Below are 25,300 nucleotides of genomic sequence, written 5' to 3' on the forward strand. Positions count from 1 at the left end.
GTTGAATTTCCTTTATATTTCCTTTGTATTGTTGTCCACTCATACGTCATATCCTCTAGTAGTCTCCTCACCCAGCGGTTCCAACACCAAAACTTTAAAAATTCATAACTTTTGCATCGATTGTCCGATTTTTCTCAAACTTTCACTGATGTGTTCTACTAATGTTGCTGCTTTCACTCAATCCACATTGTTTTTGGGGTTTACCTTCCCTTTAAGTGAGTACATGTAGTTACAAATTGAATGTGCAGTGCTGTATACATACACGATATTTTCCTTGGTTTTCACTTTCATAAATTTTGCAAGTTGGGTGCTTTATGCAAATTTAACAACACAGAAAAATATTAACCCTGATCCTGAAATGATTGTGCCTAAATTTACAATCATTATCATCATTATGAATACAACGTGCATATGTACAGCATGTACTGGTACACAGTACACAAACATACTTGTACAAGGTGCAAAAACTGTACTGCACGATTGGGAATTTTACCACTCCTGAAACTGTCTGGAACAGTAGAAGTCTTGACTCGCAAAATATTAGACTTGCTAAATACATTGTGTGTGCAGCATAAATTCTATTACAAGTTTTTTATTCCAGTAAAAGCGTTGAGGCCTGGAATGAACAGCACTACTAAGTACTTTACTGATTCAAACGTAATCCATAAAGAATGAACACCGACACAAAGTCCGGGAATAGAGATCTTACCGAGGATCTGCTTGAAGGGGTTGTCTGGTGTGATGGGTATGAGACAAGTTGGACAGACTGACCGGTGTCGTAGCCACTCCTCAAGACAGGAGTTGCAGAACACATGTTGGTTGCTGCAGATCACTGGCTGCCTGACCTGTGGCAAATGAATTCAAATTAAAGCAACTTTGATAATGGGCTGCACAATTCTTTGATAACTAGCAGCACCCGTGGAAATCCACGGGTCTGAGGGGTTTTATTTTTTTTTTCTCTTATGTATACGATTTTGCACATTTTTATTGATGAAATAAAAAGAAAAGTTTTCTCATTCTTTCGTTACTTGTGCTCTCTTCTACCCATGACCACCATCCCCCTACTCACATTTTTACCCTCGCAGAACAAACAAACAAACAAACATTCATGGAAAAATCACCAAAAAACGCTTTAATATGAGATTCTCCGAAAGTTCTGCCCACAGATTCTTCCCGTCTGAACGGGGAGATGTATATATTGACAATATGACTTTGATATTAATTATACCCCCTGCTCTTGCATCCATGCAGGCACCCGAGGGAATCCACGGCTGGTCTCAAGGCCTAGCATTTTTTTTTTCCATTCCTATTTCTTTTCCTACGTTATGAGAGAAAAATCTAATATTTTTGATCGTCTTCAATTGCTCCCTCCTTGTTTTTAATCACCAAAACTTGCTTTGATAGATCATAGAACCATCCGTTTATCTGCTTCAGACTATACATCATCATTATTATTATCATATTATTATTCTCATTGGGCCCCTATTGTTATATTGCTATAATTATTATTGTTATTTGGGGAGGGGGATCATATAGTCATTAGGTTTTGTAAGTATTAGGCACCCGTGGGAATCCACGGATCTCAGGGCTTCGTATTTTTCTTTAATGTTCTTCAACCACGTTATGAGAGAAGAAATATACAAAGAATATTTTCGTCTTCATTTGCTCCCTCATTTCTGTTTTCATAATCAAAACTTGGTTTGATGGATCTAGAACCACCCGTTTATCTCATTGGTACTGTTCATTGTTTTTATTATCATAATAATTAGCATGATCATTACTATCATTATTGTTGTTATTGTTATTTTGTGGGAGGGGAGATCATAGTGATTCGGTTTTATTATTATTTTATATTATTCATTGACATGGGGATGAATCAAGGGAATTAAGGAAAAAAGTTTATCGGTCAAGGATAGTGAATATTTTTTCCGTCATGTCAAGGTTACTCTACGACTGATAGACGTTTCAAATAGTTTCATTGTCATTGCTATTTCATTTTAAACATCAAAACAATCCAGTACTTGTCTGTGTCTTTTCCGCCCACTCTTAAGTTATGGATCATAACACCCCCTCCCCATTCATTTGCATCGGCCTATTGTATTATTATCATTATTTCAGTGTATATTATTGTTATTGTTATTATCATTATTATTATTATTACTAACATTATTATTATCATTTAGGGGAGAGGAGGGAGTTGAGTCATAATATAGGGATGATCAACCAAGGGAGGCAAAAATGTTAATTTGTTAAGAATTGTAAAAATCTGTTTCCCCCATTTTTCTGCTCTTGATAAAAAGCTTTTCTGAAGACAGTCCTGCGCAAACTGTCCAAAACTGGTTCACTGCACTAACATACGTAATCTTGTGCTGAGTAGGACTACTTCATATAGGCCTATAGACCCCTAGTGTTTTTGTTACTATTGTGCTGAGAGAAATAAAATATTTTCGTCTTCGTTTGCTCTCTTCTTTCTGTTTCTATCACCAAACCTTGGTTTGATGGATCATAGAACCACCCGTTTATCTGCTTCAGACTGTACATTTTTGTTATCATTATTATCATAATCATTAATGTCCTTCTTCTTCTGCTTCAGACTGTACATTATCATCATTATTGTTATTATTAGTATTATGACTGTCACTATTATTATTACTATTATTATTATTATTATTATTATTAACATTATATTATCCTTATAATCATTGTTATATTTGGGGAAGGGGAGATCATAGTCATTAGATTTAATAAGTAGGCACCCGTGGGAATCCATGGGTCTCAGGGCCTCGTATTTTTTCTTTAATATTTCTTTTCCCACGTTATGGGAGAAAGAAGAATATTTTTGTCGTCATTTGCTCCCTCTTTTTTATTTTTATCACCAAAACTCGGTTTGATGCACCATAGAACCACACATTTGATGTCCACTTGTAACTTCAAAAATTGGCGGTCAGCAAAGCGAGGGTTTCCCCCGCGTCCGCTCGTCTCATGAATATTCATGTTTACAGCAGCCATGCAGTAAACGAATGAACAGCGACGCGTGTATGGAAGGGTACGATCGGCAAGGACAAAATCTAAGTGGATATTTAGCCGTCCTAAACAGTCTGAGTACAATGATACCCGAGAGTAAACTAAATGACGGAACTGAGCTGCATAATATCCTGCAGTTGTGCAAAATACAATAAAATAACAGCATTCGTTGTTTTCATTTGGGCACGCCAATGGCGAACGTCACTGTACGTAAATGCCCTTGTACGTTACGACCGCGCCGTGTATTATACCATATGAGAGTCCATATCACGGGCACGCAGATAGTGTTTCGTGTAACCATCGTCAATACATACACAGGCGCAGGCCACACAATGGCATACCGTACCCACCCGAGAGTACATCACAGAACTCTGAGTTCTGTGGAGTACATTGTGTGCGTGCGTGCATGCGTGTCCGCCGGAAGATGTCAGAGACTTCGCTGCACCCATCATATTTAGTATCCCACTGTCTCTGCAAGCTAAAAGATGGACGATCGAGAAAGCAGGAGTTCAGCGCAGGATCGGTGAATATTAAAACGCTCGGCTCTTTCGTCACGCACAAAAATGCATTATGCATCTATCTAATTAATTTTTCTTTTTCGTCCTCGACGTCGACACGGAGGCGGAGCGGGGACGACACCCGCGCCATTCGATGCAGGATACTCTCCTGCGGCCGACGGCACTGGTCGCAGCTGCCCGGAGCCGACGGCTCGGGAGGAGATAGACAATCCAGCAATGCCGGAATAAAACAGGAAATACATAAGGCCGCGACAACAACAACAACTTCGCGTATTATATATATAGATGGGCTGCACAATTCAGGAATCAGGAGTCAGGTCACACTTACACTTGGAATCAATATATCCCTTGTATGTTCACAGACTTGAGTACCAATAAAAATCAATACCATGAGTTTGGACTGAATGTTGCATTTTTGGACAAGATTACAGGAAAAATCATAAGAATTTAAATCAGTAGCAGATATACATTCAGGGGATCAAATGGATGCCAAAGCACAGGTTAAATGAAATAATTTCATAATGAACATTCATGTCATTCTCTGAAAATGTTCAATAGCTGTGAAAACAAGCCCCATCTTTATTCCCTTCACAACATTTGGATTCTATTGAATAAGCATTATGTATGATGTGCATTTGATCACCAAGGACATCTGTATGGTTTAACATGATACACATTTTAGATTTGTTACATGCTGATCAGGTACACCTGTTATTATACATGTTTTTGGAGTGTCATAATACACGTTTGTACAATCTGTGCGATGTTTGAAAAATGAACAAAGTGAGTACAATGTATATTTACATGCTCACATTGGACAAGTATTTTTCAGTGACATGACATTTGCTCCTGCGACAATTGCTCGGGTCTTGCAGCTGTAATTTCTCCAAAGACTTAGGGTTTCGGGTTGTGATAGCATTTTAGGTTTAGTTTGATGTGAGGATTAGGGTTAGGATTATGTTTGTGGGTAGAATTTATGATTGGTTTAGCATGCAGATATTTAATGGGAGCAACTGTCACAGGAGCAAATGTCATGGAACCGTATTTTTCATGATTACTGTATATTCCAAAGACTTTAAAACATTGATTGGAAATTGTGATGCAATAGCAATACAGTCACAAAACTTGAGATATGGAACAGTAGCAGAGCTGCCAAAGTAACCCATCAAAATCAGGGGACAAAAAACAATCGGGGAGATACACCTGTACCTACAGGTGCATTACTCGATGCACCACAATGGGCAAAACTAATTCCTGAACCATAGAGATTTTTTTTTTTCTCATATCCCAGATATGAAGACTTATTGATGTTTTCAGGAAGGTGAATGCGGAATCAGGGACACACGGCAGCCCTGCTAATATAGCACCTTCATTAATTAAACAAAACAACATAAAATATTGTAAGAGTTAAAATGGAATTCTATACAATGTACGATGTAGTCTCACTTATTTCCGTAAGAATGTTCTTTATGATAGTCATTGTGTATTTGCTCATAGCTTCCCATTGATCTATAAAATCTTAACTTATTTTCTGGACAAGGAATGGCATGTTAGTTTAAGTGACTGTGACACAAGCATTGTAACAAAGCACTTTGCATAAAAAGAATCATTCAGTGTTTATGCCCCATCATAAAGCTGTACAGTACTATCACTGAGCACAAGCATCAAATGCCCCAGTAGGCAAACGGAACGATTACAAATTAGATCAATGAGTGATTAAGATTTAGCTGCTTTTACTTTTTTACAATTTATATAACTCATTCTATTTTTTTTTTCTCACACAATGTTATCTCCACTTTCAATCATTTGCATGTTACAACATGACCTTTAATACTCGCATCGCACAAAAAAAAAAATCAGATGTGAAGTTTCATTCAAAGTAAGCTTTTAAGACCATCATTAGAAAGATAGTTCACACTGACAGTGAAAAAAAAAGACGTTCAGAAAAATCACGACACAATAGAAGTTGCCGAGTGACCAACCAACATGAACAGAAAAAGTCATCCCATGGAGAAATGTTATACACTAGTGTGCTTACAAGATAGTGCCATCAATGTCCATGTGTACGTACATACATACGTTGTATGCATTATATATTTCAATGCATTTAAAAGTCTACAAACGAGTCTGAAAAGTGGGTCTTGAGCAGAGAAAAAAAAGGTCTGAAATCAGATTAAACTCTGAACTCTCACATTCCTGATTTTGCTTTAGCTTAAAAAACAAACAAACAAAAAACAACATGTGGGGCAGAACATTGTATAAAAGAACTTTATCAAGGACGATCAGCAAGACACCCATTAAATATTTAGAAGAGAGTTTCAATATCATATGATTACCTTTGGATTCATAACTGGCTTTATAATCATACATTGTACAATGTGTATGTTTTACAGTTTCAAAGACAATGACCAGGGATGGCTTAAAGGGACTGTATAGTACAGGTTGAGGTGGGGGATTCATGTTTTGAACATTCCTACAATGTAAGTGAGATAATGAGAAACCTCTTATGAAATATGAAAGAGCATGTAATTTTAAGAAGGATTTAATGTTTATTTCATGAAAATTGGTTTTCAAATGGCTGAGATATCAAAAAAAGTGATACAATAAAAGGCGACAGGCCACTCCTTTTATCATGATCTCTTTGTTTCACCTTGTTTTTGGATATCTCAGCCATTTCAAAACCGATTTTCATCAAATAAACCTTTGATACCCCTTAGAATTGCATGCTCTTTAACATTTCATAGAGTGGTTTCTGAATATCTCGCAAAACATTAAAAGCTAAATCCTCACCTCAACCAGAACTGTACACACCCTTTAATTGTATTATTTGCAAAATAGATCTAGATAAGTATGAGATATAAATATAAGATACATAAATAATACTCTTCTAATCATTAATGCACTGTTTGATCAACTACAAAACAGTGTTTGAATTTTTCCTTGATTTATTTCCCACAATGGCTACATGCCATTGAAATGTCAAGATCTATTTGTGCTGAATTTCTTCAATTCTGCTGCTTAAACAGAGCAAGCAGTTTGTTTCGTTTAAGATGGCTGGATAGCCCATATTCAGCTGCAAAATCTGGTCTACCATGGTGTCCAGTTGGATGTAAGGTAGGACCACTTCACCAGATTAAACACCCTGTTAAACACCCAGTTTGTGACAAAAGTGAATACAAGATCAGCCTGAGCCTGGCCATTCATAATGTATTTTATGAGGTTAAACAATTCAGACAACAGTATGCACCTAGAATCAAGCAGAATTCAATAGAATATTTCCCAGCAAGATGTCAGAGACACATGATTAAAGAATTTATTTCCAGTTTTCTTTTTTTTATGATCATAACTTCATTGACAAGAGATAGAATCTATATTTCTAAACCTGTTAAAGGCATAATTTACCGTTTGCAGATGAAACAAAAACCCAGCATTAGTGCTTTACAATAGTTCTAAAATGTGAATTAGGGATAGAAGCAACCACTGTAAAAATTTGAATCTGTAAAATCAATGTTAAAGATAATATAAAGTTTTGGTATTACCTCAAAAGTTTCCCTGAATTTCCTTGTCTTAGTTTGTGTTTCAGGTTAAAGTACCTTTCATATAACTAACACTGTGAGACTTACTCGCCCCAAAGTGCTCTCATGTCTTAGTAATCATGCAATAATGGTTTCGTACCAGAGCCGCCGCCATACGGCGGCGAGGTAGTACACGTATTGTACGAAACCATTATTGCATGATAACTGCGACCAGCAGCGTGCAGCCCCATACGCATACTGAGTAGCTAACTGCGACCAGCAGCCCCATACGCATAGCGTAATGGGGCTTCGCATTGAAACATTCAGGATCATGACAGATTTAGTATCGCGGGTAAATATCAATTTAAAATCCAAAAATTTCTTCAATTTGAAGACTTACCACTTAAGTTTAAGTATTGAAAACAGGCTTCGGGCAACGTTTGGTTTTGCCAATAGTCCCTTTCTTGTCGAATTGATGACTGAATGTGACTCGGTCGAGAGGACCTTGGGAGAGCTACACTGAATTGACGGCCAGCGCATGCGCACACAAACATCTTATCCGTTCATGGATTTGAAATTTGTTCGCATGTGATGTGTGCGTATGCGCTGGCCGTAGTAATCAGTGTATGTAGCTCTTCCAAGGTCCTCTCAACAGAGTCACATCCAGTCATCAATTCGAACAGAAAGGGACTATGGGCAGAACCAAACGTTGCCCGAAGCCTGTTTTCAAGACTTCAACTTAATTGGCAAGTCTTCGATTGAAGAATTTTTTTGATTTTAAGTTTATATTTACCCGCGATACTAAATCTGTCATGATCCTGAATGTTTCAATGCGAAGCCCCATTACGCTATGCGTATGGGGCTGCTGGTTGCAGTTAATTGCATGATTACTAAGAAATGAGAGCACTTTGGGGCGAGTAAGTCTCACAGTGCTAGTTATATGAAAGGTACTTTAACCTGAAACACGGAAATTCAGGGAAACTTTTGAGGTACCAAAACTTTTTATTATCTTTAAGTATTGTTTGATATACAAAATGTGAACAATAGTTATAATAAAAATGTTTCCAGACTAAACCGTCTACAGTTACGGTTTCTTGAGAAATGTACAGATATCTCCTTATATTTTAGGTTTTATCGCAAAAATTTTGTATGATAGGATGTTTTGTAGTGCACCAGACCTACACATATGCATTAAATGTAATATCTTGAAAAATTTTTAAATCACTGTTCCCAAAGGTAAACAGGGCCTTTAAAAAACAGGTTTATATTGTACATGCATGGTCTTCTGAAGGTATTCAATGTCTAACAAAGCATTTAGAGGACTTTTTCTACGCGGTCAGGCTGCTTACTTGGCAATATCTTCCAAAAGCCAATTAATAATGATGATGATAATACAAACAATGCTAATGCTAATGCTTATGCCAATAATAATAATAATAATAATAATAATAATAATAATAATAATAATAATAATGATAATAATAATGATTATTATTGTTATTATTAGCATCATTATTATTCATTATTTCACAGGAATATAATCATGGGATAGTCAGTTGCACATCTCTCATCATCAGTATTATGATCATCTCTTTTGTGAAGCAAGGATACAACCTGGATCAAATACGCCACATATCTAAATCAGAAATTGGGTCTACATAGCTCCTTCTCTTCTTCTTCTTTGCTTGGTACTGTCCAACACCCCTATGCAGGGTCCAACTGGACAGGGGGTGCACTAATGTTGGCAGCTCGTAGAAGCTAGTTGCTTTGCTCTTGGATGTAGTGGAGGGTTGCTGTTTAGAAAGAATACCATAATCCTTGGGGGCGGGGGTGTTTATGTTTCACAAAGTTTAATTTCATTAGCCTAATCACCACCCATTTCAAATCATCATCATGTTTTCATTAGAAAGTTGAGCAGCATTGAAGACACACACAGCATACCATAATTTTTAGTCAATTTTAAATTTTAAGTTCGACTTACTTTCTAAATTCTTCTTGAAACACCTCCCCCCCCCCCCCACCCCACCCTGGCCTTGATTGTGGTGTCAGTGACTCGAATGACTGTCGCGTGGTTACTGTTGGTAGTGCGTTCCAATCTGTGTGATAGCTCTTGGAATAAAAGAGTACTTCCTCTTGCATTAACACTGCATGTTCACATTGCTGTATTTACTGCAATGTCGAACTGATGAACACATACACAGCATTTGAGAAGACTTACAGAATGTGGTGCTTGAGCGCATGAGCTTGATTCTGCAGTCTGTACTGTTGCAGTGTTGGTGTTGTGTTGTGCATTGATAACTCACTATAGTATTACTGAATATGTGGGACTACAGTGAAGACATACACAATGCAAACATAGTTGTGTATTGATATTTCCTCATTACTGCCGAACTAAAAAAGACGGAAATGTAAAAGAACAAAATGAAATGTCCTCATATATACTTAATGATAATTCTTACCTTTCCTAGACATATCTGGCAGGTAACTGGAAGGTAAATCACTGCGGGTTGTTTCTTCATAGAAGCTGCCATTTTGCTTGTTTACTTCGAGAAACTATTATTATTAATCCGCTTTTACACTTTTTAGGCCAAAACTTTGTTTGATGTGAACTGCATCTAATAATAAAAATATAGAATTCCCTAGTGTGGTAGTCTTGAAGTAAATAAGTCAAATCACATTTGTTAACCGGAGTTGAATTTAAGGACTATATTTCACTTGATCGCAAGCATTCTCATCGTGCGATGGCAATGTTTACACCTGCAACGTGGATTCAAGTGTGTGGGATGTGCCGCTTCAACTCTGAAGCCGGGCTTAGAAATTACGGAAACCTCATTCTGCTGTACAGGTGAAGACTGGCTGCCCCATAACTGTTAGATCTGTCGTGTCACTCAAGCAAGAATGGGGTTGTTTGAACGGATAAAAGAGAATTGGTTTTTGATAGGTATCATCGTTGTAATCCTTGCTGCCAGGGCAGAACCTTCGATTGGTGCTAAAGGTGGTAAGTTTCCGTGGTAAACTTGAATACAGCAGATGAGATAGAACATAGCATGTGAAGTGAGCTGGTGAGTGTGATTGCAGATTGGTGACTCAGCTCGACTGACATGATCATGTGTCTCCAGGCCCGTCCCCAGGCCAGGGGAAAATGGTGGTTATTCTTATCAGAGGATCCTTACCAGAAAGTACCCATAACCGTACCTCCACGACTTAAAGAAACTAGACCTAGATCTAAATAAAGTAAAAAAAGTGCCGCAGTTTTTAGTAACAGTATTAAAGAGCGAACCCTCTTTGAAGGTGTGTTTAGATCAATGAATTAATTTAAATTAACCTTCATCATTCATGTAATGTACGGTACTGGTGCCTAACGTCGATTACCATTAAGTCGCCACTACCTAAGATAAAGTCACCAGGCATTCACTTCGCATGTAACGTGCGCCGTGATCGGAGATAAGTTGGGGCGACGGATTTTCATCGCTCTAAAAAGACATTCCTAATTCACCTTTTTCCTTCATAAAAACACAAATAGAATTACAGTGTAATTATAATCGAAATGGGCAATTCAGCGGTTAGTAATGTTACATTTAAACAAATTGCTATGGCAACTAAAAGGGCTGGTTAGTAATGTTATGAAAAAAGGACATGACAAAAAAAATCAATTTCTTGTAACAAAAAGTGTGCAAAAATTCAAGTTACTTCAAACAATTGCATTAATTTCAATTATTGCATCATGACAAATGTTCACACAAATATTTTTAGCAGTTCGACTGATAGTTTATTAGCTAGACCCCCAAAAGCATGGTTAGTAACGTTACGGTAAGTAGCTGAGCATTACATTTGTTTAGAGTAATTCCGCCGGTCATTTCACCCTTTTGTAATTGGCAAAATGTCACATGACTTCTGGAGTATTTGATTGTATTCATCTTTTACCCCTAAGCAAAACTTTGAGGAAAAATTTTCAAAGGAACCCACTGTAATTTGCTTCCCCAGTCCCACATGTACATATTAAATGATGGTTTTAGATCTCGCAAAACCAATTAATATGAAAAATGAAATCTACTGAATTTGAAAGACCTTAATGATTGGTGAATACTTAATAGTTGATACTTGAATTAAATTGGTTTTCAAATGGCTGAGATATCAAAAAAAGTGATACAATAAAAGGCGACAGGCCACTCCTTTCATCCGGTAAGTAGCTGAGCATTACATTTGTTTAGAGTAATTCCGCCGGTCATTTCACCCTTTTGTAATTGGCAAAATGTCACATGACTTCTGGAGTATTTGACTGTATTCATCTTTTACCCCTAAGCAAAACTTTGAGGAAAAATTTTCAAAGGAACCCACTGTAATTTGCTTCCCCAGTCCCACATGTACATATTAAATGATGGTTTTAGATCTCGCAAAACCAATTAATATGAAAAATGAAATCTACTGAATTTGAAAGACCTTAATGATTGGTGAATACTTAATAGTTGATACTTGAATTAAAGAGTAAGATAAAGAGGCACATTTCTTTTATCCATGTGTCCACCTAACTGCGGAATATGTATTGTGCCATTATGTAACAGGTGACAAAACCATTTTTAATGCGAGAATGTTTTTGATTTCGAATGGATTTCAGGTGGCAGATTAACAAAGTTTTTCAAATGCGATGATGCATAATGCATCCTACATTGAAGTGTGTGTATAACACACATGCTAATAATACGTGGCGCGCTATGGGCGGCGAACTATTTCAGTGCCTATCGATAGTTCGCCAACCCAGGAGTGCATAGAAAATACCCCGCAAGTGGCAACTATACGGTAGTTGACGTTAGTGTGTAGCACTTGTTCTGAAGTGTAAATGTAGTTTAACGATCATTAGCGGGAGTACCAAGTTGGTTCAAATCTACCAAAATACAGATGAAATGTCACCAGCACAATGCAGGTATATGACAGTAACCATGGCAACACCTCTGCTCTAATGAGTCATTTTGAATTCTTGAACCTTTTGAGAAATACTCTCTCAAAAAGTGTCAGACTCTGTCTTGGCGAAAATTGTGTGTAAAGTTGTAATGATTTACCAGATGATGATGAATAAGTAACTTTCTGTTGATGATAGTCACATTACTGTTCATAGAACTATGACAATAACTTTACGTAATGTTTTACAATGTATGTATGGTGTGCTTCAAATATGGGCAGCATTTGTCTAATAATAGGGTCAATAGTTCAGTGCAGTCCTGTGAAGCAACTGTGTGAAATATTCAGTCAACATATGTCAGCAATATGAATCTTTAGCTTCGTTAAATTGTAGTTCTGATCTATAGCAATCACTTGCAAATCCGAATCTTAATCTTTCATAATTTCATCAACTTTCAGTAATGTAAATTACTTCTTAAACAGATTCGTAAGTCATCATACTTGTTCAAAACAGTTGGACTCTAAAAATGGAACCATATATACTACTTTTAGTCTCTCTTCTCTCAAACAATACACAAGCAAGAAGGCAAAGGTTTTGTAGGAAAAAAAGGAAAAAGTTTTTTTAAACCGGAGAGGTGGAAAGAATTAGAACCACCTGTATGGCAGAACTAAACTGTTCATACTTGTATGGAAGGGCTCCCATAGACCATTGCACTTAACACAATGGTGACACGACATATGCTCCGCCGACAATTGTTCCGAAAATTGCGACAAATGTTCTGACAAATACTTTGCTACATTTGCTCTGCCAACATTTGTTCCCCTGACATATTTTGTTCCTCCAACATGCTCTGCAGACAATTGCGCAGCTGACATTCGCTCCAAAGGTGCAACATTTGCTCCCACGACAATTGCACTGCTGACATTTTCTTCAAAGATACGACATATGCTCCGCTGCCAAGTGCTCCACCGACTTTGCTGACGATTAAATTCTCAAGCGTTATGAAAGAAATGCTGTTCACTTTTCATAAATTCAGTGTGAAACTGTGATATCTGGAGATTCAAAGGATATCATTTAAAAATCATTTTGCACAATTTTTTGTTTCTTTCTTTTGTCATTGCTTTAAAAGAGATGAAATTTGATATGGTTAAGTCATAAACCAATGATTCATTTGAATATTTCGTTGGTTGTAGTATTAAAAAATGCAATGAAACACATGAATGAAGCAGTGGTTACTCATTTGACTGTGCTCTAATTCATCTCTTTCGGAGCATTGATTAAGAAAGAAACAAAATTGTGCAAAATATTGTCTGAATAGCATTTAGATGTTTTTATAGTTTCACACAAAGTTAATGAAAAGCAAACATCATTGTATCAAAAGCACTTGAGAATTCAGTTGAGAATTTAATATTCTGCAGAGTCAGCGAAGCACTTACCAAGGACCCAAATGCTGCATCTTTGAAAAAAATGTTGTTGGAGCAATTGTTGGCGGAGCAAATGTTGTATTTTTGGAGCAAAGTCAGCAAAGCACCTGCCATGGGAACAAATGCTGTATCTTCGAAGAAAATGTCAGCAGAGCAATTTTCGGCAAAGCATTTGTGTTTTACTTTTAGAGCAAATGTTGGCGGAACAATTGTCTGTAAGCAATTGTCAGTCGGTGTCATATTTTGAGAGCAAATGTTGGTAGAGTGTTTGTCAATGGAGCATATGTCATGGCACCTCAAGTTTATGATTACAGTCATGGCTGAATGCAATGTACTGATCGCCGTATTAAAAGCGAGTCTTGTTTTTCGCAAATTGGGATTTCCCAACAATTTCACAAGTGGTTAAAGGACACCTCCGGATGATTTTCAGATTTTTACATTTGAACAACTATAAATTAGTTATACTGAGGACAGAGTTTCAGAATTTTTGATGATTGGGATGAAAAATAAGAATATTTTCAAAATTTAGAAAAAATTGCAATGAACAAGGATGATGACATGGCAGAGTCACCATACGAATGCATGAGTTGGGGCTCAAGGAAGCAGAACAAAAGAAGAAGGCATGTATAGATTATACACAGGTGAACTCGCAAGCAAGCGATATTGTAATGGAATTACACTGCTACATTTCTGAAATATGTGAACCTCCTATGTCATCATCCTTGTTCAGTGTAATTTGTTTAAGGTTTTTCAAAGTATTGTTTCTCTGCTCAAGAACCACAGTAAATTCCACAAATCTATACATGGAGTTGTCGATTTATGTACTACATGATGTGAACTTATGAAAATCGTCTGGAATGTCCCTCTAAATTTGTGGTTGTAGAGTACAGTGCTGAATAAAGGAATGTATGCATGCATGTCACATTCCTGTCGGGCTCAGAGTTAATATTTTGACGTGCTTTTAAATTTGCAAACAGTAACCGTCTGAGAAAATTTGCGAAAATAAAAAACCTCATGAAATCTTTGGCATATATTGTAGTCTCATTTCAGGAAAGAATTTGGTTACTCAGTCCTCATAAGTGTTTGTACATTTGTATACTGTGTGTGTGTGTTTGTGTGTGTGTGTAGGTGAACTGTACATATTTACTTCTCATGAAGCTGCAATATTGCATTTATAAGCTGCATCTCGATTTTTGGCAACTATAAAAATGATTACCGGTTTTATCTTTTGATTTAGCAGGTAATTTGTTGGGTTGGAAAGACCGTGATTTGGTTGTGGTGGTGTGTACGCTCCACCTGGAATTTACTGTTTCATTTCTGTCAACACAACAGTATATTACTAGTGAATGCGGTCTGTATGTATGACGCATGTTATCATAATACTTAAAAGTGAACTATTTTTTTTTCCTTCAAAGATATGACATATATCTTTGAAGACATATATCTTCAAAGATATATCGTCGCTGGAGTGACAAGACCTTGTATCTGAAATTTTAGTGAAAATTACTTTTCTGGACTAATGGTCAAATAGTGGGTTAAGTGACGTCCTGACCAAATCCCAACTGTCTTACTCCAAAAATGAAGCCACCACGGCATGTCAAAGAAAAGGCTACTGTGCGAGCTGAAATTTTCGCGGTGGTTTTATTTTTGCGAATTTCGCGAATCGCCTTTGAATCGCGAAAATAACAACGCGCAAATAAGTAAGTTCAATTAGACCCTCGCAACCGTGAAATTAACAACACGCGAAAATGTCCTCGAAGTACAGTACCAATTCGCGAAAATATCTGTACACGAAAATTTCAACTCGTACAGTATCCCATTCCCTATAGTGCTTTGGCCGCCATATTTTTTTTGCTCTCCTGAACATTTGACATTTTGTAGATACGAGGTCTTGTCGCCCCAGCGACAATATGTCATATCTTTGAAGAAAATGTCAGTTTGTTATGCTCCTATTAGTGAGATACAATGTACATTATATCTTGACCCAGATCTATGTATGATGATTAGACCCCACTCCATGCTTTCATTTACATACATTGAATTATGTTGACATTATTCTATGCTGCATCTGTATCTTCATTCTACAGGCCCTCTCATTCCTGAGATCACTATCAAGTATCTTGCAGTGTCCCTGATTTTCTTCAATAGTGGACTGTCCCTAAAGTCAGAGGTATGCATATTGTTAATGTGCAGTCTGTCCCATGTGCTGTGAAATATTGTTCTAGTAGTGAGAGAAAATTGCGGTGTTAGAACTGACGTGAGTTTACTTAGAGTTGCAATCACACTGCTTTAACTGTAAAAATCATCAACTTTGAGACTGAAAATTGATTTTGTGAGAATTACATCTTGAATGTATTTGTTAACAGCTATATACTTGCAGCTATGATACTATTGCAGAAGTGGAAAATAATGAAATGGTATAGTTGTATTCTGTTGGAAGAATGCCCACCAGCACTTAAAACAGATAAGACACAAACACAAAATTGAACGGGAATATCTTTTCAAAGGAGAGGCGTATGGCATGAGTACACACCAAAAACAGACAGACATAACATTGAGCTAAAAAAAAAACAAAAACAAAAACAAAAACAAAAACACACAAAAAAATCACACACACGCACACCAAAAGAAAAAAAAAAAAAAAAAAAGCAGGGCTGTGAAACCGACAGAGTTGAGTTATGACTTTATTGTCTATGATTAATTTTCTTAACGTAGTTTTCATTTCTTACAGAAAGTAAAGCTAGTCATACAAGTTCTGTAACTAATTCGAACTGTATAAAACATACATTGTACCAGGTATTTGACAGTTGCTTGAAGTATCTGATATAACAATTTCATTTGAAATATATTCTCCTATCTCACTGCCAGGTTGTGTAGCAATGGGGTTTATGTCTGCTAACATTCTCTTTTGACAAAGGATATTGCTTCAAGACAAGACTATAACACATGAAAAAAACAATCAAATTTATCCTCTGGTACCACAAGTAAACCTGCTACATGTAATGAAACAAATCAAATACATACATTCTTCTGGACAAAGACAGCAGTTTTTAGGTGAAAGTCTGAGTTCAGGCCCTCTCATGTAAAAAAAAAAAATAATAATAATTCTTAAATTTCATATTCATTCAAAATATCATAGCATTCTACAGGTTGGCAGTTGAAAGATTGAATTCTTAAAGGGGAAGGCTAGTAACTGATCAGTGGGAATCAGTGGAAATGCTGGGAGATGATTGTTCCAATCCTTATGGGATTCATTCAAGAGTTCATTGTATATCTATTGTTGGGTGAAAATGATTTGCTTCAGAATGGTCTCATATTCAAGTAATGTGCAGTTTAATGCTTCCAGGTTAGCGTCCCTGGTCAGTGACGGAGCATTAATCTGCACATTACTTGAATATGAGACCGTTCTGAAGCAAATCATTTTTACACAACAATAGATATACAATGAACTCTTGAATGAATCCCATAAGGATTGGAACAATCATCTCCCAGCATTTCCACTGATTCCCACTGATCAGTTACTAGCCTTCCCCTTTAAGTTATACTGGGTGAAGATTTAAGAGATTTGAAGAAGTGTGATGAAAAGATGTGTTTAAAAGAAATGAAGGGGTGCCATAAGGCTGCAACTCGCCATCATGCACTGACATAGGTCCCCAACTTAGGATACCTCTTGATTGTGCTTATGCATGTGCTGGAGTCTGCCTTGGGGCATATTACAATCATTACAGAATTGTCTCCACAATCATATCAGAGTCAAAGTGATACTGATTTTAATATTATGAAAAATTATATTGGGTCAATTTCGTGTGCAGAACTATGAGATATACTCAGCAAGTGGTGTCACTGTCATGTAACCAAGATGACTGTTTTCAGTTACCAAAAAGAACAATATGAAATAAACGACCTTCTCTTATTGGCATTATCACAATCTGTATGTGTCTGTGATATTGCAATCTTAATTCATTTGCATTAGTTAGGGGAGGTAAATGCTATAAAGGTAATATAATTTAGTACATAAGATGCAATATTCCAATTCAATGCCATACAAGTACTTATCATGCTTGGTTGCCTGAGTGTAGAGAATCATAAATATTACTCTATGTAGTCCTTGGACTTCTTCCCAAGCCTATGTTGTGTAATCTTTGATATTATTTGCTATTGATGATATACAATGCATCAACAATGATAACAGTGAACAATGATGAAAATTAAAGGGACTGTACAGTACTGGTTGAGGTAAGGGATTTATGTTTTGAACATTTCTAAGCGAGATAATGAGAAACCTCATATGAAATTTGAAAGAGCATGTGATTTAAAGAAGGATTCAACGTTTATTTGATGAAAATTGGTTTTGAAATGGCTGAGATATCCAAAAAAGTGATAATAATATAAGGCGACAGGCCACAACTTAATTAGGATCTCTTTGTTTCACTTTGTTTTTGGATATCTCAGCCATTTCAAAACCGATTTTCATTAAATAAACTTTTGATACCCTTTAGAATTGCATGCTCTTTGACATCTCATAGAGTGGTTTATGAATATCTCGCAAAACGTTTAAAGCTAGATTCTCACCTCGACCAGAACTGTACACACCCTTTAAAACCTACTCTGAATTCTAATCAATATTTTGAAAGGTACAACCTGTACCATATTCCTTTGTTTCATTGTTTTAATGAAAACAATGTGGTCATTTGACTAAAGCCACTCAAGGTTCAGAACCCAACAAGTGCAAATAGTTGGCAAGGGGGTGGGGTGGGGGGTTAGAGAGAGAGGAAATATCCACAATAGATATCGGTTTTTGTTGAGATGGGGATTCAGGTTTTAACTTTTTTTTGCGAGATGATTAGAAACCACTGATATGAAATATCAAAGAGCGTGCAATTCTAAGAGGAATTAAGGATCTAAAGGTTTTTGAAATGGCTGAGATATCCAAACACAAAACAAAACAAAGTGGTCCTTAGAAAAGTTGTGACTCACCTTCAATTAGGACCACTTAGCTGTTGGCTATCTCGTCCATTTAAAAACCGATTTTCCTAAAATGATCTTTGAATCCTTTTTAGAATTCTACACTCTTAAATGTTTCATATGAGTGATTTCTTATTATCTTGCAAAAAAAGTTACAACCTGAATCCCCATCTCAACCAATTATACCAACCCTTTGATGTAGGGAATGTATTCTTAGCTGTAGTTTTGTGATTTTGTCCAATCCTTCAAAAATGTTGATTATATTGCAAGTTGAAGGCAGCACAATCTGTATTTAGAAACCTGCTTAAATATGGTGCATTCTACATGCAAATGAATAAATGTAAATTCTGGAGATTTTGTCTTGTAAAAGCATAACAGTAATTTTTTATGTTTTATACACATTTTCACATCTACAGTGTATATGAATGTCCTTGCTGTGCCTTTGATATGTGAGAATAAAAAGCATATTGCATATTAATTGTTAACATTACTAAAGCACTGTCATGATCATTTTTGTTTTATCATGAATACTTAACCTTCCTCTTCCCCCCCCCCCTTTCTTTCTTGCATTTGGCGATTTTGGGAAAGATATGGATCTTAACTCCTATTGAGGGTATTTCTATGTACTCACATTTTAATACATTGCAGAAATATTTGCATGCTCCTGGTTTCTTAGAAGTTCAGCCCAGTGTAAAATTTGCAAAAATATCAACACTGCGAAATATTCCATGCTTTTGAATAGGTGCTTAAATCATGCATGATTTTATTTAAAGTCTTGCATTGTTTAATGCACTGCTATCTGATTTGTGTGTCTGATTCTAAGCTCTTTGATCTCATCTACAGTTGTAGGTTATGTTGTATATATGTATGGGGAAGTACTTATAATATATATATATATATTTAGATGGGGTAGACAGATCCTCTTTTTACATGTTCATGTAGTTGTTTAGTCATTTTTCTGAATAGTAGAAAGTGATAAAGATTATTATCATGAAATATAGATACAATTCATATTGCATTTATGTCCTGCTTTGGGTAAATGAACTTTCTAAATGGATATTTAACTTTGAGTGCCTTGAACACCTTGAGTGAATACATGTATGTTGTGCAATATACATATTGTTATCATTGTCATTACCCAGCATTCCTGTGATTTCTCCCATATTTTTTGTAGGATCTGAAAAGCGCCCTCCTACACGTCAGACTGCACTGCTTTGTACAGCTCTTCACCCTAGCATTCATCCCTTGCCTGATATGGTTCCTCATCAAACTCCTCTCACACACAGCCATTGATGAATGGCTTCTCAAAGGGTGAGCATGATCCAAACTGTTCAAATTTTTACCTCCGCCAAGGGAGAAGGTTATGTTTTCATTACCATTGGTACGTTTGTTTGTTTGTTTGTTTGTCCGTGTGCATAATAACTCAAAAAGTTGAGCAGAGATTTGGATGAAACTTGCAGAAAAGGCTGAGAATGACACAAGAAACAGATTATTAAATTTTGGTAGTGATCCAGACATTTTTATGGATTTTATGAAGGGTTTTCAATATTTTGGCAGGTAGGGTCATTGAACTTGGTGTTCAAACTGCACATTTTTTAGATTTTCTTGTGTGCACTAAAGTGCGTGCTTTAGTTTCTGCTAAGGAGTGGCGCGGCATGCAGCTGAGGGTTTATGACATAACAAAGGCTTCTATATTGGGAAATCGGGCGATTTTTATTTAGCATGCTTATGTACAGTATGGGTGGAAATCACTCATCTCTATGGAAGAGCAAGATCATCGGTGGAAAGTAGCTGCTTGGCGGAGGTCTGCACTCTCAGAGTGCTTTTTTTAGTTTTTTTTTTGTGTGTGTGTACAGTCAAACCTCTCTTAGCGGCGGCCACCTGTCTATAGCAACCACTGAAACATCGCCTACGCGAAATTGCTTTATTATAGACCCTTTATAATATAGTGGTCACCTGCATAACGCGGCCAGCGGCCACTCCTTTTGTATCCCATGGTGAATATCTACCTGTTTTAGCAGTCACACATACTTTATACGCTATAATTTTCGCGTACATAAATTTTCGCGAATTGCCACTGTCACACATTTTCGCGAGTGGTTAAATTCGCGATTGGGGGACCAGAGAAAATATGAAGTGGCAAAGAAAGTGTGAATTTGCAACTTACTAGCAAAAGAATGGTACTAGTTATACACTGCATGAAAAAAAACTTACCAAACCCTGCGAACTAGTAAGTTAGAATTCAACATTTCTGAAGTAGTTAAGTCCATCGCGCTAGATTTCTTACGAGTGGTCCCCTTGCGGTAATGGATTGGCTCTCTACAGTACTTGTAAAGCAGACGTGGACGTGCTATATTATGTACGTAAACAAGCTTCGCCATCCAGTATGGTCTGTTCGGTAAGCCGTGACATGGTATACTATAGTACTGAAATGTTTGTATCATTCAAGGCAAGGGATTCATTTTGGAAGGTAATATTTTCGCGTGTTGTTAATTTCGCGAATAGCTCCCGACTCGCGAAATTCGCGAAAATAAAACCCCCGCGAAATATATAGCGTATACAGTATTCAACTGTACTGTTAAGTAGTGTTGGAGAAAGTGCAAACTGAGGCACTTGGCATTCCTTATTAAGTTATGTTATGGTAGCTTGGTTAATTGTCTCTAGAGGGCAGCATCACTTGCCATTCCATCATTGCAAATGGGTGTGATGAACAATATGGTTGGTGTGTCTCAGTGACTGTTTTGATATGTAAGAATCATACAAGATAGGGTACTACTATGAGTCATTAATCTTGGCTTAATTACACAAATATGGTAAAGTACTAGTATACATGTTAGCCCGTTGAAAACTAGTCCCGGGTATACTCGGGCAGGTGTCTATGGAAAATGGGTGTTATACAGCAACATCAACTTGTCCATTATGGGTTTTTAAAAGAGTATCTTCTCATTTGGAAATATTTTCCTCCCAATCAGTGTGCAATTGGTAAGTGTCTTGTCATAGAAGTATGTACTTTGTATTTATGTGATGGTCTTACAAGTCCCCCATTGACTTTTACTTCAAAGAATGTTCTTGTTTTATTTGAAATAAGGTGTAAAAACTGTTTTCCTTTATATCAAACATGACTGACTTGTTGCAATACCTTAGCAATAAGCCAGTTCGGGGTTAGCTCATGGGCACATCGGTACAAATGACCTTTCTTCTTTCTCAGTTGATTAGGCACTCCACGAGTTTTCAAGCGAGAGAAGGTATTTCAGCTTACCCGACGATTTATGGAATTCATCAGTCATGTTCAAAGAAAGAATGAACTTGCGTAGACCAGGTGACCAGAATGATCCATCAATTAGCACTTTGGAAAGCATCCATTTCATTATTTCGCATTGAATGTATTAACAATCTTTTTCTATTGATATTGTCAAATACCGCATTTGCTGTCAGGTGGATGTGCTAGCAAGCACCACTCATAATGATCACTAGAATAATCATTACATCACAGATGCTTATCTCAGTGAATAAAAAACCAACATGCTCTGCCGGTACTGATGACCTTTTTCTGCTCATGCTCAAAGTGGAACCCCGAACTGGCTTTAGCAATTATGACTGGAGAGGGGGCTTGTGGAGGATTGAGGCCTCCTAAGTTATTAACCAAAAACATAATTTTTATGATATCTTTGTACATGATCAGTAGAAAAGTTGTTTGCCAACAAAATTACCATAATGTAGGCAGCGGATGTGGTTGCGACCTGTATCACCACTTCAGGGAAAAAAAAATTTTTTTTCAACTTTTTCATTTAGTGTCCGATTTTGCTGAAACTTTTACAACTTACGTGTATTTCAATTTTATGTCAGACTTGATGAAATATCTTTTTGTCTGATAGTTCTTTAACTACTTTCACATGTGTAACTCAACGTGAATTGCATGTTCTCATATTGAGATCAGAACATGCACCTGATGTTGGCTGTAAAAATGTTGCGAATGCTCATTACGGAGACACAATCCGATTGGGGTCGACCAAAATCCAACTTGTGTCAACATCATTATGAGGTATTGATATTTGTGAGTGACATTCTGATCACATGTTGTACATGCATGTTTCATGTTCATATTGTCTGCTTACGTACATAGGTGAAAAAAACAAAAACAAAAAAACCTCTTGAGAATCTGTGTATTTAAACAGAAGCATGTCACATATCAGGCAGTGATCTAGATAGAGCATTTCCGGACATTGACTCCTGCCTGTACTATCAGTCAAGGCATTTTCTATTTTGAGAAGAGCAGTGGTACACAGTCACGTTAAACAAGAATAATCAAGAAAATCAAGAAAATCGGTTTAGTGTGTCATGCTGCTAATCACATTGAGCAAACCACATGTAATCATTTGTCTATTTTCCAATTTTAGTGTGTATAGGATGGATTAGATTAAATACTGTATATCTGTAGTCTGTGCTTTGTAAGAAGCAGGATTGTGTGTGTGTCTGTGTGTGCACGTGTGTAAATGAGTTGTGACACTCTCACACACAGAATCTCTGTTTATTCATTTATCTACAACTGTATACATGTATTTTTTGTCCCCATTCAAGGGACTGTGATTTTCACCTTCCACAGGAGGGGATGCTATGGTTACACAGAATTTAAAACATCATTGATCAGCAAATCTTCAGGTGGACTCATATGTTTGTGTTGTAACTTGGAAACAGACGCGCAACCAACAGTGCAGTGACATTACAAGTTTATGTATTTTTAAAAATCTAGACAAAATATGAAATCCTAGGGGTGTGTTGACTTAGTTGTTTTCGTTTGTGTGTGTGTGTGTGTGTGTGCCAAATGCAGTTTTAGCCGTACAAGGCTTATGTAATGCTAGAATATCTTTTATACCTGTTTTTAAGTGAAATCAAGCTTTAAGTGTTTAGCAGTCATCGCCCAGCTATTTTTTTTTACCACTTCCCGATTTCAGCCACTGACTCGTAATAGCTTACCAATGAATAATTCAATTGATTTCATTATCTACCCACATGTTGACTTTTCAAATAGACGGGTATTGATTTATGAAATTCTAGTGCACAAGGACTCTCATTAAGAATTTAGAATTAATTTTCGTAAGCCTGCCTGAAGCATGTTATTGTAAGATAGAAAAAAAAAAATGCACTGGAAAAAACAAACAAACAATATTTGAGCACTGTTAAAGTAAAGTTTCAGAGCAATTTGAACCAATGTGAAAAAGTTCTTAAAACATGGTAATACAATATGGTTACCTGACTTTGTTTTCTAATGGGCCCTTTGAAAGAATCATTGTAGGCTTCATGCTTTAGTGCTGCTTGCAAAACACTTAAGTATTTTGGGCATGGCACATCTTGGATATGTTCTTCGAGATTCTGCTTACGTTAGCATTGCAGTTTAATATAAAATCAATGAAAATAATGCAAAGGTGTAAAAAGATACGTGTAAACAGGGATTATCTGCCACAAACAAGAGCAGAGGGTTGGAATGGAACAAGTGAGTAAGATTGATAGATTCATTCACACATATCCTCTCTTTTCTATCCTCTCCCCCCCCCCCCTTCCATCTTTCAGTCCTCTCTCATAGAGGCCAAAAGAGTTAATGAATTCATGATATATCTTATCAAATTGAAAGTTTAATAACGATGAATCTATTTTTTTAATGTATTGGACTTATCTCACATTATCATAAAACACCGTGTGCTCACAAAGCTGCAAGATCTTCTAAGAATGTTCAAAGCAAAATAGAAATGCATCCATGAATGCGAGAGTCAAGTGCTTGTACAAACTGTATTTGAATTTAGGAGTGGTTTTATATCTACCTTAGATAACAAATGGTCACTCCTTCCACCAGTGCACTCAGTCTCATTTTGTGCATACATCTAGTGCAGTTCATGTACCTGTAGGTCTTCAGGGTCATGTATCATGTACCCTGTATGTTGATGAATATGAGCACATGTGTATAAAGAGATACAATGCAGCAGCAGAGAATATAAATAAGCACACACCTACAGTTATTGCAGACACAGATTGCAGCATAAAACAAAGTGATACAAAAGCACATTTACACAGATGTTAAAGCACAAACACACCTGAAACTAAAAACTAACACAGTGGCACATACACTCTAGATAAAGTTGTGAATATATCAAGTGCATATAATTCTCTGCAATATTTTCTTTGTCCTTGCCATGCATTATCCATGTAGTACAGTATTTCTTTGAAATTGAATTCTTTTGTTATTTTTAGGTATTTATGACCTGAGTGAACGATGGACAAATACCAGTTTTCAGCGTTAGCTTCTTTGAGAAGCCAACAGAACTTTTGGAGTATACTTGAACAGCATCCTACACTCAGTTCTTTCATTGTTTGTATTAAAAACTGATGTTCAGCTCTAGAAGTATCTCTGGCCTTTAAATCCTTCTGTCATGTCTCATTACATTTCTGTTTGGCCTTCAAAAACCTGGTAAAGTGGGGATACCATGGAGTAAGAAGAATGGCCCAGCTTGGATATGAGAATCCCCATAACAAAGTGTGTACAGCTTAATCACTGGTCTCTATTCAAGTACACACTCAGCTGATGAATCTCAACTTGAGTCGACCGTTTTCGATGAGCATACACATCGATGCACATTGTATTCACCAACTTAGGCTGATAGGAGCTTTTCATTGTTTTTGTATGTACCCTAGTGGGCTGCAAATCAAGATGGATTCAATCGGGGCACCAATAAAATAGTTGAGTTCTGTTCGGTTTCTGTCATCACCCCCCCCCCCCTTACTCGTCACTAGCTGTACTTCCATCACATCAGAGTTGAGACAGTTTTTTCCAGCTTGATGATGGCCTTGCCAGTCAAATCTGCCATTCTCTGTGAACCCAAACCTCCAGCGAGCAGACGGCAGCAGGGAGTGACCACTTTGTTTGTTTTCTTTCGTATGATTAATGAGAGTTTTTCATGGCAGGAA

The 25,300-nt window shown here is 36.8% G+C and overlaps 2 protein-coding genes across 2 annotated transcripts in view; one reads left to right on the top strand and one right to left on the bottom strand.

Moving 5' to 3' along the window:
- LOC140234814 (uncharacterized) overlaps window positions 1–9,588 on the bottom strand; it is a 30,208-nt gene extending 20,620 nt beyond the window's left edge. The window contains exons 1-2 of the mRNA XM_072314851.1: window positions 9,517–9,588; window positions 710–845 (exon numbers count right to left, since the gene is read on the bottom strand). Coding sequence (XP_072170952.1) covers window positions 710–845; window positions 9,517–9,588 — 208 coding nt within the window. The remainder of the gene's footprint in view (window positions 1–709; window positions 846–9,516) is intronic.
- Window positions 9,589–9,901: 313 nt separating this feature from the next.
- LOC140234818 (sodium/bile acid cotransporter 7-B-like) overlaps window positions 9,902–25,300 on the top strand; it is a 55,258-nt gene continuing 39,859 nt past the window's right edge. The window contains exons 1-3 of the mRNA XM_072314856.1: window positions 9,902–10,055; window positions 15,466–15,548; window positions 19,518–19,654. Of these exons, the coding sequence (XP_072170957.1) occupies window positions 9,956–10,055; window positions 15,466–15,548; window positions 19,518–19,654 (320 nt within the window). The 5' untranslated portion in view covers window positions 9,902–9,955. The remainder of the gene's footprint in view (window positions 10,056–15,465; window positions 15,549–19,517; window positions 19,655–25,300) is intronic.

This window comes from Diadema setosum, chromosome 11 (genome assembly GCF_964275005.1).
Source record: "Diadema setosum chromosome 11, eeDiaSeto1, whole genome shotgun sequence".
Classification (NCBI taxonomy): Eukaryota; Metazoa; Echinodermata; class Echinoidea; order Diadematoida; family Diadematidae; genus Diadema; species Diadema setosum.